The 17,828-nt window shown below is 30.8% G+C and overlaps 2 protein-coding genes across 2 annotated transcripts in view; one reads left to right on the top strand and one right to left on the bottom strand.

Moving 5' to 3' along the window:
- Positions 1-1,223: 1,223 nt before the first annotated feature.
- On the top strand, positions 1,224-13,578 carry TPST1_5 (Protein-tyrosine sulfotransferase 1; the record flags this gene model as incomplete). Its single annotated transcript, XM_012942324.1, has 6 exons — positions 1,224-1,248; positions 3,885-4,082; positions 8,633-8,966; positions 9,493-9,668; positions 10,195-10,270; positions 13,377-13,578. The coding sequence occupies 6 exons, from the start codon at positions 1,224-1,226 to the stop codon at positions 13,576-13,578; spliced, it is 1,011 nt and encodes a 336-aa protein (XP_012797778.1).
- Positions 13,579-13,766: 188 nt separating this feature from the next.
- The window catches only part of MS3_00006422 (uncharacterized protein), a 44,099-nt gene continuing 40,037 nt past the window's right edge, over positions 13,767-17,828 (bottom strand). The window contains exons 25-26 of the mRNA XM_051214567.1: positions 15,523-15,778; positions 13,767-14,967 (exon numbers count right to left, since the gene is read on the bottom strand). Of these exons, the coding sequence (XP_051067754.1) occupies positions 14,870-14,967; positions 15,523-15,778 (354 nt within the window). The 3' untranslated portion in view covers positions 13,767-14,869. The remainder of the gene's footprint in view (positions 14,968-15,522; positions 15,779-17,828) is intronic.

Below are 17,828 nucleotides of genomic sequence, written 5' to 3'. Positions count from 1 at the left end.
TGTCAACATTAGGACTGTAATTCAGTAAAAATGGTCTGAAATTTGAAAAAGAACTTCTTAACAAGAACATGGTCGTCAATCATGATCATAATTTTATTGTATTCAACCCGATAAAAATATATGCATTACACTTAACGTGTGAAGAATAAACTGACTTTATAAACTGTACAACTCACGTTGTCATTCTTACCTTTAAGCCAACAAAATATAGGTCATTTTCATGGTGTATATGATTCTTCAATCAATCAATTATAGATTTTAGTCATCTACCTTATGTCAACTATCGTAAAAATCCTGGCAACAATCGTTTCCTAGTTCGAATAAATGTACTAGCTAATACAATTCAGTTCTTCAGTATTTTGTATTAAAACTGTATCCTAACAATGGTATATTGGGAAGTAGTTTTTAGTGAATTCTCTTTATTTTTATTCAATGACACAATTGGTTATGTTAATTCTAAAAAATGTCAACGGATATTTATTCATGGATTATTATTAAACAAACATTGTGAAATAGAACATACAACATCTAATTAATAAAGTCAGTGTAAATTTGTTAGAATCCATTACTTTAATTAAATTTCCACTTTTAACGAATTCTAAAAAAAAATAAATAGTATTATCGATTTCATCATAAATTTAAGAAAATCTCTCTCATTATTATTATTATTATTATTACTATTATTATTACTAATATTATTACCATCATTATTATTACTATTATTACTATTATTATTATTTTTATTATTATTATTACCATTATTATTATTATTATTATAAAACTACTCTTGTTGTGAACTTGTTCTCAGTTTTATTTATTACCTCAAAACTTTAGGGTTTATGATACTTTTATGATACACTATCATATACTCATTTACAAAAAAAAAAAAGAAATTTTTATGTATAACCCTTCAATGTTATATTAGAACAATATGTGTCTATATTTCCAATTAATTGAGTTAAAAGTGTAAACAAACAATTGTTTTTCAATATGTAAATAAATAGTTGTGTTCAATGGAAGACCAATAAACTTAAGGTCAAAAGCATCTGAACACTTGTTGGTTATTATATTCTTTATATGTATATTAAGTAAATTGAATCTAGTAGAAGACCAACAAAGATACTGTTATATCATTGACAAAATAAATAACATTTTAGTAAAATACTATTGATAAAGAATTATTCTCGTCACAAAATCATAAACCATTGACAGAATAATAACAAATGTTTCGGTGTACTCAAATTAATGGTAAGTATTTTTCAGTTACTTAATTTAATCCATTGGTACTGATAATGAGATTCATACTGCAATAATTCTGTGGATATTTTTTATCATATCATGATAAGATGTAATTCTTAGAGTTTTAGTGAATTGTAACCAGTTAAGTTTAATCCGTGTTGGGTATGAAATAGCCATCCACTGCAGTCAACGAATCATGTTTCAACAATATCGTGAGTTGATTGAAGTGAGACATTTACAGAGTCGGATACTTGCTTAGTGATTTTTAGGTTAAGCATTCACGTGCGAGATCGAAGGTTCTGAACTAGATTCTTGCGTGTGATTTCTTTTAATTGAAAATAAACGTAAACGGGATAACTTTAATGATAAGTCACATGAATATGATCTTGACAGTATTTTTCTATTTGTGAGTAGTTTTCATTACGGATTCATGTCATTCGAAGAACTATTGAAAGCCTGCGTTTTTTTTTTATCAAATTATGGGAGAATCTTCATAAGTACACACTACTAAATCTACAAGGAATTTAATCAATTATTGTCTAGTTTTATTAAACACTAAACCATTTTTAACCTTATCGATACTGGATAATATTTTATTTACAACTTATTTAAACTTAAATGTTAATATAAAAATGTTTGTTATTGATGACGAAATATATTTTAAGTTTAAAACTGCTATCTAATTGAAATTATTATTATCTACGTGAGTAAGCTGTTTGTTTAATTTTTGGTTAAGGTCATGAACCGATTAATGTTAGGCGGTTTCATACTATTGTGGTACTCCTCAGTGGTGAACATCCACGATCCAACTTGCGGGATTCGAACCCAGGGCCTTCGGTCTATGCACGTGAACGCTTAAACTCTACACTACTGAGCCGAGACTCAACGGTTTTAATATCTAACCTCAACCAACCCACGAAATTGTGTGACCATCTTCCATTGTACTGAGGTAGAAGGTTGCCTCTACCCACACGGATTAGCTCTACTGGTCACGGCTTCTCACTAGAACTCCGAGAATTTCTTTACAAAGCTAGTCACTAGTGAGCACATGGTAATTATCAGTATGAGTTGTGAAGATTATGAATTTTTTGATTGAGATCTTTAACAGAGCACTGATAATTTTAAATAAAATTAAAAGTCACGAGTTTAACAAATCACTGTTTAAAGAAGATTAGATGTTAATTAAATTGCAGTTTAATAATACATGAACTTATTGATAACTAATTGGTGAATAATCTAACCTTAATATCTTTAGGTGGTTTAGCTGTGCAATAAGTAATAGTGATATATATATATATATATATATATATATATATATAAGAATTTATGCTTGTTGGAGGATATTTTAAAATATATGTTAATTGGTAGGTCTTTTCTATTGCATATGATAAATATTATTGTGATACTTACGTCATTTAAATTGATAGAAATAGGTCATTAAATAGTTAGTGATCATTCATTGACTACCATGTTAGGTTGTAAAAGTCTCAATAAAGATATGATTTCATTTATATACAAACCTATTTTATGAAACGATATTAAAATCAAAATGATTGTAAACATATTATTACTCAAAACCTATGTTAAAGTGTAATGATCAGTTTGAAAGTTCGAATACCATCGAATAAAGAATCAAATACACAAAATTTGGCTTGCAGTTCTCAATACGCAAATCAGTACGACTAAAAAGAATCTAGCAGTAATGTACAGGGAATAAATTACATACTTACAACAATGTTTATTTTAAAGAAAAGGTTTTTAGAAACCCTTAATTCATAATCTCACAACAATAAAATCGATTCAATAATGTTCCTTTTTTATGAGAACGACACTCTATACAAATGGCTATTTCTGACAACCTAGATGAAGAAATTCAAATTTTTCGTTATATTTTAATCGTAGATCGAAATTCAGTGGTCACTACTACTCAAAATAATTTGTTTTACGATAAGTTACAACTGGTATGGTTTTATTATTTTCCTTACTTTGATACTTTCTTCTTGAAACCCATAATATTAAATGACTTGAAACTATATCTATTCGATAAATGTCAAGGATATGATGATTTGGAACGAATAACGGAATGAATTACCATCATCAGAGATATCACTTAAATTCATATGATAGTAAACAAATGTTTCGTAAGGCCGAAGGATGATCCTAACAACTGGCAACATTCAATAATCGTTAAGATAGTAAACACTGATAAATTTGTTTTAAATTATAAATATCCACTTGTTATCATTGAACCTTTAAGTTTGATTTTTAGTTAATCCTATAAAAAAAACTAGTGATCATGTTTTCCAATGATTGATTTTATCATGACCAGATAAAAATGCATTTAGTCATAACACGTTTGTAGTTGAAGAATATACGATTATTAGAAATTATCTCTTGTTTCTAAAAAGTAGTACATTTTACATGAGATAAACTTGAAACTTTTCGCATAAAGATATGTGTCATCAACTATTCTTTCAACTGACATCAAGTTAAGTTTAACGCAAGCATTTGGTTATTCAGGAATAATACTAGCTGTCATCTGGAAACTTCTTTTGTTTTTGAGTAGTAATATAGATTACGTCAAATAAGATAAAATATTTATGTATATTGAAATATATTGTTTACATATGGTATTTTATTATCAGGTGTAAACAATGCAGTAAAGTTATTTGGATTATGCTCTGTATGTATATGGACTTTATTTATCATTTCAAAACACATTATTCATAATCAACCTGAATTAACACAATCAATGGATAAATTAGAAGAAATTCCGAAATTATCTACTGATGCTGATTCACGCAATCTACCGTTGATATTTATTGGGGGTCATCAAAGTTCAGGTAAGTAATTTTATTATAATACTAGTTATATTTTTTAAATGGTAGTACCATACATATCACGTTTACTGGTGTGGTGAAGTTAGATTACCACTATATTTAGTATGACATTATATAAATAAGTCATTCATTTACGAGTAGTGTTATTGCACTTACTTGCTAAAACCTAGTAATTTACACCCTATCTTTAAGAAACACTAATTGATAATTTACAAAGTTTGAGGAATGATGGAGTATGTGCTTATAGTGCCAACAGTTTTTTTCCATTTAAGTATTAAAAAATGGGTTTACTATTTGATTAGTTTTGGACACATTCCTTTAGTTAGATTGTTAATGGTAGTTAAACATTAGAAATCTACTATAGTCGACTCTAAGAAACGAAATCAGTTAATTTATAAACATTTAAAAGAATTGTAGAAGTTTGTTAAGCTCAAATTTTAAATACATGAGCACCGGAAGTCACCACTACACTTAAATTATTCATGTTAATCGTGTCTGTTTTAGCTGTTTTAGCACGAAGACCTTTTTCTAAACTGACATTTAGGAATAATTTCACTGTTTATCCAATTTACTACTTATAAACGTCATATCTTATCAGTGACTGAGGGTGAATATAATACTTCTAGAAGAAATTGTATTTTAAGCATAATGAGTTAAGTAGCAGTTAATTAGCTCAGATGTGATTTTCTTCGTCTGAATTACGGTAATATTAACATTTTATATTCATTTCTTTTCATTAACTCAAACCGAGACCGAATGTTTCAGTGTTACCAATAGAGTATAGCTCTAGGAAATGGAATTCTCCAGATTATCTTATTTGCGTTAACTGGCACGAGTATTTTAATGCCATAAGTGACTAATAATAAAAATATCTATTATTATCATAAGTTCCGGGAATCACTGCAGACTTCCCATCAATTTACAGATATGATCAGGTTGATACAACAGAAATAACACTAAAGACATGAGAGTAGATTATTTGAACGGACGTTAGTAAAGTATTTTGACTGGATATTTTCGACAGAGTTGTTAATAATATTCAGTATGTGATGCATGAATGATGCATAACCAGAGGTGAAAGAAATTTCAGTAATAGTTATGAATTTTGTAATCATAGTATTAACAGTAATAAACAGCATAAAATAAACTACAGGGAGCTAAGAAAGTGAAATATCTTGAACATTATGTATGTTTTTGTTTAGTAGATGTTTCATTTTTCGTTTGGAAAGAACATTATATAATTTCATCCTTAAAGTCCAGATTGATTTCCCCATTACTTTTGTGTTTAATAGTTAATGAGACTCATTATTACTGTTTAGGACTCCAATGCATAAAGAGACTATAAAATGCGTTCTGTTTTCTGAAGAGAACTTTGTTTAATAAAGTAGCATTTACATTTAAGGTCAGGTAGTATGTTGTGTGCTATTGATGTCGATTGATATATGTAGTATGTATCATCAGTCGAAAGTGAAATACCTGGTGGCAGAAGGTTAATAAGATCGAAGAAAAGAGAACGAGAACAGAGAATGATTGCTGTGGAAATGAAGGAACAGTCATGTCTGAGATGACTGACTAATATCTTGCAAATGAAATATTTATTGTATAGTTCTCAGATTTTACTAAGAGATTCTGTAACTTTGTGTTCAAATACATTTGATTGTCCCCACTTGTACTCTCGTTCACCACAGTAGATTAAAGTATTGTACTCAAATAAGTAGTGACTTTTTCGTTGTTCTAATGAATGATTTTTTTCAGTAGACCTCAGAATCTATGTAGGCAACTTAAAAATAATGGGTTCCTGAAATTAATATAATTTGATATGAAGATAGATATTGGCTAGCAGTAGAATCCAGGATGTGAGTTTCACTCTGTTTGAGATTTATCAGCTGTATGTACCCACACTCTTGCTAATTTTCACTCCACGAATCGAACCCAGTACCTTCAATCTTAAAAACTGACACGTTACCCACTGAACTATCGAGTCCAAATATCGACTAAATTGTGTAATTGGAATAAATATTATTATTTTATTTGTAAGTGTTTGAATCTTCCCACTTTTAATATTGATTGCCGAATTTCGACCAGTACTAGATTTGAGTCTTAGAGTGAACATCAACACTGGGATACAGGTACATCCAAATGATGAGTTCTAAATGGAAGGTAACGCGCGTCCCGGATTTTGTTGTTGGCCACTATCCATCTTAAAATATTTGTGAGTTAGTGGTGCTATTAAAGTAATTTGCTCGGGATGTAGATATTCTAGAACTGACTGATAAAAACCCAATCCTTAATATTAACAACGGGACGATTCAAAAACCTCTAGACAGAAGATGATAATAAATATAATTCAGTTGGTGAAATTGATAAAACAATGAAATTAATTTCTCACTACACATGTCATTTAGCTTGTTATCAACTATGTTAACACTTACAAAACTAAAAGTATTCTTCATTCATGAATAAACTTTTCTAAACAAAATCTTTTTATGCCAAATGTCGAGACATACTATATTAATCAATTATTTGGTTTATACGGCTCATACTTACCTTGGAAAATATTTGGGTTTTTATGCTAATCGACATGAACATTCTGCCATCTGTTTAGACTAGATTTTATCTGTTATAACTATAATTAGTTAATTGTACAAAAATTTATTTTCAACTATTAACTTAGAGTTATCCATATGACATTAGTAATGTAAACGCTTAACTTTGAACTAAAACCGTAAGTCCTACGTATCAATATATGTTTTAAATTAATTTATTCGTAATGTTTAAATTTCACTGATCGTATGCTAACCTTGTATTATTTACAGGTTTGTGTTTAATTTTACATACTATCATAGTTGATTATTTGAGAGGACATCTAAGATAAGATAAATGTTCTTTGATCACATCGATAGCCAAGAGTGAAAATATTTTCTAAGTTTTTTTCTAAACTCTATAAGATCCTTCTTGAAGTAAGCTTTTAGTATGCCTTCAAATTTGATGAAAAATATTGCGTTCTTAGCTATTTAGTATAACTTTATGTCACTTAATAATTATTCTATGAACAACAGATGAATTTTATCCTGAAATTTTGATTAGCTAAGTTGTATTTCATACACAATTTAATGAATATTCAAGCAATTAACTGGAAGTTTGTACTAAGAAATACATAGTCACATTACCAGTCAAACAAAACTGATACTTCAAAGAAGTTTTTGTGTTATTATTTTACTAACTCAAAGTTCAATGACCTCATGACATTGTATGCAATCGAGAAATCCAGAAATCAATTACGAGATGAATTGGGATCGATTTTTATTAGGAGTAAATAAATACAACGGATCACACGTTAGTAATCACACCAAATGTGTAGTGTTGTTTGAATATCAGTCAAAATGCATATATTTGCAGTGAATTGTTGTTTGACTGCGTTTACAACCAGTAAATGAACTGAAAAATTGGTTAGTAAACATAAAAATGGCCCCATACATATGAGCATGTGCATAATTATTAAATGGTTGAATTACAGTGAGATTAATGTAAATATATTGACCTTCGTTTAACCTAATTTTATCAGTTCTCTTGCAAACAGGTTATGTGTGAAGTGTTATACAAGTTCGATTAGAATGATATATTTATCGGTTAAAACATATGGAATGGACTAAAGTTAAACTTTAATAGTTTCTGTCCAGCAAGCCAAAAAAAAAGACTTGGTTAGAACGCTTTCCCATCGTGTCAGATTTTGTTCAAAAGAAAGCACTGATGAGGAATGAGCCACTGTTGAACGTTGTACATGAGATAATGTTTGCTCTCAAGTATGGGAAGACTAAAGAGGAAGAAATGGAGCATCCTATGGTTGAGAAGCTTCAAGGGTGATGAAATAGTTATAAAGATTGATTTCGCATTAAAAACTATAACAAAAAGGATGAATCTAGCTGTCAAGTTGATCTATCCGTATCAAACAAGTCACTCACAAAAACGGTCATATGTCGACAAATTCCCGGCCTAAAAAGATTTAGACCGAATTTATTCATCCGAAAGAATTCAGTTATCAATCTTGTTTTAACATCACCTATAATTTTTTGTTGCGGAACTTTCCTCATGACAATGATCATTTATCTTCATTCGTATCTGATCTTTACTCAGTTAGTTAATTTTGTTTCAATGATTACATGACAATAACATTATTTCACTTTTAAATAATTTTGATGCTTTACTCGTAGTTTTTTTATTCTAGAATATTCTTATATTCAACCTATAAATATTCAAATCATTTAGCATATAAATAACTCTTGTAGTTCTTCCATACTTATTCCTCTTTGCATTGATCTACACTGACGAGAACGTTTCTGATATTATTGTGTCATGTATGTTAGCTGATTTTTATTGATTAATACTATTATGCTTATATTGCAAACAGCTGATGAGAACTCGTGTTATTCTGTTACGTCGATTGTTCTTTCTTTGGTCAAATTGAACATAAATCATTGACATAACTAAGCTTTTTATAATAATTCTTCTGGCACGTTTATATTATCGCTTATTCTTTTCACCTTAATTATTAGGTACTGGATTATTACGTGTTCTACTGGATGTTCATCCAATGGTTCGATGTGGTCCAGAACCAGTAGTTACAAGAGAAATATTAAGACTCAGACCAAAGAATCGAGACGGTCAGGATTGGCTTTCACAATCTGGTATCACACAAAGTGTACTTGATAATGCTATTGCTGGTTTCATTGTATCAATACTGAAGAATATGGGACCACCTGCTGATAGATTATGTCATAAAGATCCTTCATCTTACATATATCTAAGGTATTTAAGTGAATTATTTCCGAAAGCTAAGTTCATTCATGCAGTACGTGATGGAAGAGGAGCTATAATGTCTACAATAATGTACGTTTAATCACTTGTGTATGCGCATATATAAACCGAACACATATCCATCGTTACTGAAAAACGTGTAAACTAAGACACGTATATATATATATATATATATATATATATATATATATATATATATATATATATATCAGGGAGAATTAAGTACAATTACATTTTAATTGTAACTCAAGTGTTTATACACATGGGGTTCATCGAAATTTGTTGCTGAAGAATTATAATTCACAATGAATCAGGTCATAATATTCGTCGAGATTTGTTTTACTAGGACAGTTCTCTACAATAACTTAATTGATAATACTTTTTCTATGAGATTAATTCATCCAAGAATATAGTCTCTTGATCGCAAATATTTAGTTAAGACGGAATGTTTCTGTAGAAATTTTTATGTAACTAGTTTTTCATTAAGATTTACAAGTTGTAATCTTTGACTGGTTAATAATTCATCTGTCAATAAATAATGAAGACATGAACGTGTTAAAAATTATGAATATAGCTTGGTGTTATTTATTTTTTTCAGCCGTAGAATAAATCCAACATATACTTCGGATAATATTCCTGAAGCACTTAACCAATGGACGGACTATACATCACAAATGATAAAAGACTGCCAACACATTGGAATTCATCGATGTATGACTGTACGTTATGAGTGTCTTGTCATAAAACCGAAGAGAGAGATTCAAAAAATCCTTAGTAAGATTCAACTTGACCACATGCTTATATGAATATTTTACAGATAACTATGCTAAAAAATTACTTTGATTCACATGAACAAAAAGTTTTCATTAGAAAAGTGTGAAACAATAATAATAATGGATTTCCTTATTTTAAGTCTGATAATGAGGGATGATTTCGATACTAAAATGAATTCTTTTCTTATATTTGATTCAATATGAGTTTTGTGATGAATTCTTTGACAATGTTAATTAGTCTAACCAAAAGAATAATTTCACCATAAAATGGCTTTAGTTACGAAATCTAACAGCTTATATACCTATAAGGGATTGAATCGGTACAGAAATATTTAAAAAGCACACACTTATAATTCGTTATCCTAATATATCAAACTTCATTAAGAAATAAAGATGAGAGGCTAATCTAACATAATCAACTACATCTTAATGTAAATATAGAATTTAATGTTTTATTTCACTGTCAGAGAAAAGGTTGTTATCTTTATAATTATACGTTTAAATCTAACGCTTCGATTTTTTTAAAGATTTTCTGGATCTTCCATGGGATGAAAAACTACTGAATCATGAAAAATATGTTAATGAAACTTCTATGATAAATAAGTAGGTTAATAATAATCTAAATTATGATCAAATAATTTCGTTATTAAATAGTTGTTAAACATTTGAATATTGTTCGTCTGTGTTCATTTATATGCAGTTTATTGCTGGAAATCAGAATTCGAAAAACCTAACAAAAGTAGTGTTAATGTAACTTTGTGTTATTATTTATATTAAGCTTTGAATTATAACTGATCGAAGAAAACGATATACATGACATTACTAACCAAACAAAATTAGGTGGGAGCAAATTTAAATCTTCATTCAACAGACAAATGTTAGTAGTAAAACAAAACAAAGATGTATATAACCGAAATCAAAAAAGAAGTCTGCTCGTTAATCTTTTTTGAATAAATTCTAAATCTTTAATCGACTTTAATAACCAAGCTTAGAAGCTTATCGACTACTCAATCACGTCAAATCAGTTAATTATTTATCTTAACTACACCTTTTACCGATCAAGGAGTACCTTGCGTAGACAACTGTTTATAAATATTTGTACATTTTTTGGTGATGGTTGTAGTAGTTCTCCACGTTTCAGCTCCGTATAGTAGGACTATCTGGACGTTCGTATTGAAGATTGTGACTTTGATATTGGTTGACTGATAGAAGTTTTGAGTTGCATATGTTTTACAACTGTGGGGATGCTGCCCTTCCATTGCCAATCCTCGCTTTTACATCTGTATCCGATCCTCCTTGTAGGTCGATGATGCTGTCCAGATACGTGAAATATTCCACTTGTTCCAGAGTTTCTCCATCGGGTGTGATTGGCTGGTGTTTTCTGCGTTGTATTTGAGGATCTTGCTCTTAATCTTGTGTATGTTGAGGCCAACTGGTGCAGAGGCTGCTGTTGTGTGTGTGGGATAAAAGGGCTAGATCATCTGTGAAGTTCAAATCGTCTGGTTGATTTCGAACTGTCCATTGTATTCTATGCCTTCCCTCAGATGGTTTATGAAACTAGTTTATTTATAACCACTTGAACATGAGAGTCGACAACTGTCGGAATATATATAGTTATTTCTTCGCATAAGTGCTGCCGCAAAACATTAGTTTACGTGTCTTAGTTAACATGCTTTTAAGTAATGATGGATATATGTTACGCTTACCTATGCATCTGTCAGCTGTCCTCTATGCACGACGTTTCAGCGTATTCCGTCATATGAACTCCGTATTACAATGACAGTTCTCTCAGCTATTCACTTCCTAGTGTCGAAGAAGGTTCCATAAAGTTCTCCTATCCACTCTGCCAAACGCCTCATAGTCAAGAAAGCTGATGACGTACAGTGACGAATTTTATTCAATTCATTTCTCAACAATGATCTTGAAGTTGGGTGTCGACTGAATCTTTCATCCGGTTAAACAACATTCTGTTGAAAACTTTTCCTGGTACCCATATCAGTGTGATACCTCTGTAGTCCTCACACTTACTCAGATCTCCTTTCTTTGGTATCTTGCTGAGGTATTCTTTTTTCCAGTCTATCGGCAGTTATTACTCCCCCCAGATCTTCGTGAATAGAACGTGGAGCATATATGCAGTTATTTCTATATGCGACTTCAGTGCTTCAGCTGGTATGTTTTCACATCGTGTTGCTTTCCCACTCCTGATTTCTTCGATCGTTGGTGGGTTGACATCCACAGGAATGTGTCTGCTGCTTCGATGCTTGGTGGATTCAATGGAGCTGGCCTATTCAAGAGTTCCTCAAAGCGTTCTGGTCACCTATTCCTCTGTTTTTGAATCTCAGTTGTTGGATTTCCTTCTTTGTCCTTAAGTGGTCGTTCTGATTTACAAAATTTCTCTGCTAATTTCTTCATTGTGTAACATAGTTGTCTCAATTTAAACATCATATCAGTGGATCACCGATAATTTGTGTTCAGTAAACATTCAAGGCACTTATATTGTGACTTACCTGAAGTTGTTAGGATCAAGTTGATCTAGCTGCTCTGTTATGCTAACCGTCTCCAGCGTACCCAAAGCCTTCATCTTTTGGATTATTCAACACGATATTATGTGTACATTGATCACTCTCACTTGAATTTTGATGTGGAATGTTATCAAGGTAAATTATTAAATATATGCAACATAATCTGTCTTACAAAACACACAAAGGCAGTAATGACAGTAAAATATACGTGTCTTCGGACAGATAACTGTATAATCAGATAAAGCATATCTAGGGCTAATGACAAAGCTCTATTTTATTAATCTCCTCTTCTCCGGGAGCATTGGTAACAAAAGTATTTGTTCGATACCCACATCATTATGTTGCATCCAATGCGTCTTAACACCCCTTTAATTAATTTGTAATATATATATATATATATAATTAGAGGACTATGAAGACAAATGACAGATAACGAATAAATTACCGGTATAAATGTCATCTGCTGTTTATTCACTCTTTATTGAAATTCTACCGTACTATGTGGATCATTACAATAATAACTTGATTTGTTCACAATGCAACTTTTTATTTGAGAAACACGTAGAAAGAGAAAGTGGAAACTTAGGTTTTTAGAATGGATTAATCTGTTATCAATTTTGTCATGAATTGACATTAGCTGAGACACCATTGAGATGAAATGGCATCGGATGATTGTCGTGATAAATTTGAAACCCACAGTTTAAGATTAAAGAGATCACTGCAAGACTTAGAGTCAAAGCTCTGCACTCCTGAAGAATATCATATTAGGACCAAATATGCTGTTTCTTGGGTTTCAATTGCACCCTAAATTATATCCATCTGCGATCAAAACCTAACTACAAATAAAGAAAAACTTACCGGGATATTTAAAATCTGGAGGTATTTTGAACTAATGTGTGGAATCAGCTAGGGGACGACTGAAAGCCACAGAGCACTGCCGACTCCAGCCTAGTTTAGCACTCTTTATGCACTTATGTATTCAAAAGAACACAGAATATACATCTATTTTACATAGTCATACATACAAGCTGACCTACATATCCACATCACATTCTGATGGTTCATATGAGAAAACTTGAACTAACTCTTAATACCTGAAATTAAACTAATAGTCAAGTGGCGATTCTTGATGACAAATTTCTCTGCATTGTGTGATAGATATTTTCTTTTTTTACCTATCATTTCAGATACGAAGCCAGTTCAGTTCAATTTGTTAAGGCTATACACAAAGAATCTTTATATGCTTGGTCTAATAGTAATTCAATAATACCCAGAAATCTTATTACAACTATGCATAAGAATAATAGTCTATTAGCTAGACTTGGTTATACCAGTGGAAACATTCCTCCAGATTATGAAGAAGTGTGTGAAGTTGATTTAAAATTGTAAATAAGAAAACCCAATAGGAATATCTTATTTCTTTTGTTCGTTTATTTATTAATATCTGTAAATTATGCTTGTAACCATATAGATTTATTTTCCATGTGTTTCTTGATAATGATTATTGGGCAATAATTCTACATGATTTGATAATGATATTTAGGGTTATAACGTTCGTGAAATTGCAAATATACCATACTGGGAAACGTTATTTTTCTTTGTGGGATAAGTGTTAATTCAATTCAAACGACAAAATATACTAGCATTGAAATGAGTACGTTTAAGACTACGAATCGAAAATTTAATTGTAACTCACGTAAATCTTGAGATGATCAGATAAATGTATACAATAATATGACTATTTGTTTTTTCTTAGTGGTACAATTTAAGTAATTTACATGATAATCAGGTTCCAGTCAAACTGGAAATCGATTTTATTCGAATTAGCACCAGATGAAACCTCATACGGCGAAGCAGTGTTTAAACTCTTTTTGGAACTTGGTATTCATTAGTGGAATAGTAGAGTAGTGATAGTCATTTCAACGTTTACAAAATACGTCTACACTCCATTAAATGTATAATACCATCATTTAAATCACTATCCAATTCTACTGAAACCTACTTATCGTTTACCTTCGAAGGCCGAGAGCATTTAGTTATGAAACATGGAAACTAGCCAGGAACAAAACGTTAATAAGTGATTTTTATCATTAATCAGTCCCACCAACCATTAATCAATGTTCAAACAGTGCAAATGTTAACGTTTTCAAAGGTATAAAAAAGCGAAATACGTTCATATATACATGTATTATATAGGTTCATGGCTCCTACTAACGGCTGTTAAGAAATATGAGACAACTGCTTACAACCAACTAATATCTAAATCAGCAAAAACAATTAAAAGGGAATTATCTTCATAAAAAAGTATATACCTAGTTGAATTTAACCATGATTCGTAAATAGGCAGAAAACAACCGAACTACAAGAACTCAGTGGAAATAGTTCGAATTTATTGAATTTGAAATTGCTTAGAATAATGTTTGGGGATGACAAAAACTTTAAATACATCGAACATAGGTCGTTAGATGAAAAGGAAGAACATTGGACAAAGAGCAAATACAAATGCAATAGGTTCTCACATTTTTGCTGATACAGCCTTTTAGAACTCAGTTTACGTAGAAAAAAGACCAAGACTACAGCTGGTTTACGAAGAATGCAATTAAAAATACAATCATGTGAAAATGCTTAGTATTATGTCAAACTAAAATCTGAGAACGCTAAACTCTTTCTTGAACAGATGTTATTTCTTTGACTCAGAATGATCCGTTATAGGGCTGAGACGAGCAACGTTTTCAAGCTGAGTACGTGTACTCGATATAACATCGGTAGTATCCGCCACTATAATGAAAATACACGTAAGAAAATTTTTTAAAATTTAAATCAAATTTCAAAGAATTGAAAGATAGGATAATAATGAAAATACGGTAGATAATCGAAATTATTTTTCCATATGTCAATAATATAGAACGATGTAAATCGATAGTAATTCATTTTAGTCAGTACACAAAGTTACTAGTAATTTATATTGACTGTGAAGGTTCATTCGTACATATCCAATATGAGTAAATTGAACCTTATCGCAGAATACGTTCCAAAATGAAAGATGTAATTAGTATATTAGAGTTTACAACGATTTATAGGTTATCCCTTCCGTTCGTATACAGATAAATCGGTAAGTCTAATTACTAAAATTATGAACGCTTGACCTCATTCAATAGCACTGTCGATCAACAATATAAAATTATGGACAGATTAGTGGTTGAATAGGACAAAAATATTAGTGTAATAAATATTGTCTTAGTTATTAAATAAATGAAGGGTGTAGTTGTTTCACCGATCTAAGTTATAAAGTAAAAAAAAGTGGTGGACGGTGATATATAAATCCCAACTTACAATTTTTCGTTACAATATCTACACTTTGTAATAAATGATGATATTTACGACGATAATATTTTATTTCACTTTTTAATTTTTCACGTTCGCCTGATTTAAGTGATGATTTTACTTCTAGTGGAAATGTGTTTACATCATCTTCTTTTCTGGTCAAGTTACATGCATTGTTTACACTTTCCGCGCCTAGGCATTGGATCCAATCGAGCAATTGACGAGAATCTCGTAAAATACTTTCAATAACATGATTATCAAACAGCTGAAAACAATTCCCCAAGAAAAATAATTAGGATATGCAAAAATATTACGAAGTGATAAAAAAAAATCAGGATACAAGTGTGAATTAAATGAAACACGAAAAGCCCAGTCGATTAAAGTGTCCAGCAATATGAAGGTAAACATCGATTGAAAAGACACGTTAACATAAAATATAGTAAACATGTAAACATATAGAAGCTAAGTATAATTCTAAATTAAAAATTCAAGAAACAGGGATACGTGGATATTAGGTTGACAAAATCCGAATAAAGTGATGTATCCGATTTTTAGATTTTGCTATTAAGTGTTGGAAACTTGGGACATAACTATAATGGAGTTTTAAAGTTGCCATGCTGTATGGATTACATATGCAGCTGACTGAAGCAGAATTAACTTAAAAGAAAGTTCATACACATAGTTCCCTTTATTATTTTAAAGAGAGCAAGAACAAAGATTGGTGCAGAATAATATAAATTCATTTTATTTCGTTAGGTTCTCATCAGCTCCTTACAACCTAAATTATTTGAAATTCAGATTATTACAGATATTGACATATTTATACATAAGAGTGTGATTAAGGATCAATATATGTGTATCATGATGTAGCGAAGATCCAGATAGAGTTAATGAGCTCATAAAATATTTGATTCGAATAAATAAATAAATTTAGAGAGGGAAAGTTCTAGAACATTGAAATAGTGATTAGAACTCATGAAAATAGATTAACGGTAATAAAGAAAATATGAATTGAAATCAATCATTTATGTATGATGTAATTTAAAAGAGTTGGAGTAATGACGCAATAAATAAATAGAGAAATAAATGAATAAAAGGGGTTATTGTTACCAGGGTAAAGAAAGATTTATTACTGTCTCTTTTTGTATACATAGATCTGGTTTTAAACGTTTGATTGTTATTGCTTCAGCAAATTTCAAAAGGTTGGAGTTTGATTGCTTGTTAATCACCTTGAAGGATTTCAGTATATCAACTTCATGTCCTGTATCAAGGATATGTCTTGCGACGGCACTGTTGAATGCGTTCAATCCATTTAATCTTAGACTTTTCGGAATATGTACTTTGAATCGGACGTAGGCTCTCCTTTCTGTTCTACCAATGTAACTGCTTTGGCAGGTACATGTAAATTTGTATACACAGTTGGTGGTAACATGAAAGGGATACCTGTCGACCTTGAATTGTGTCAAAGAACATGTTGTTTTGGACAGGACAATCAATTTCGCTGCAGGATAAGTTCTTGTCAGTGCAGTTTTTAGTCTCATATTGATTGATCCTGTGACATCGTCACCTTTGAATTGAAGTTGAGTAAAAATAGACTTTTTATTTGCTGTAATTTCTCTGGGTTTCTTATCTTCACGTTTGCCATATTTCTCAATAAATTTCAGTGGGTATCCGTTATTCTTTAAACATTTTTTAACATTCATAACTTCCTATTCTAGTGTATCGGAAGTACATATTCTTTCTGTTCTGTGAAAGTGTTTTGACCAGTGCCTTTTTGTAACTGACTGGACAAAAGCTATTGAAACTGAGATAACTACCATTCCATGTGTCTTTCTTATAAACTGAACGTTGAACTGTACCATCCTTTCTTCTTTTCATCGCAATATCGAGAAAATGGAACTTGTTTTCTTTTTCATGTTCCATAGTGAAATGGATATTTGGATGGGTTTCGTTGAAAAACTGTAGCAGATTTATTGCATGTTGTTGATTATTACATACGATGGAGGTATCATCAACATACCTCGAATAATACATCATTTCATCAACCGCTCGTTTGAGTTTGGTTCTTTCGAGGTTAGCCATGAAAATATCTGCTAGGACAGGACCTAACGGACTTCCCATCGCTACACCGTCGGTTTGTTTGTATATGATATCGTTGAGCTGGAACTGAACATCTTTTGTACAAATGAGTAATAGTCGTTTGGATTCTGGTACTGATAGAGATAGAATGTCAGAATGTTGACAAATTATGTCTATGGTTTCAAGAAGTGGTATTTTTGTAAACAATGCTGTTACATCAAAAGAAACCATAAACT

This window comes from Schistosoma haematobium, chromosome 2 (assembly GCF_000699445.3).
Source record: "Schistosoma haematobium chromosome 2, whole genome shotgun sequence".
Classification (NCBI taxonomy): domain Eukaryota; kingdom Metazoa; phylum Platyhelminthes; class Trematoda; order Strigeidida; family Schistosomatidae; genus Schistosoma; species Schistosoma haematobium.
This window is presented reverse-complemented; position numbering and strand designations above follow the sequence as displayed.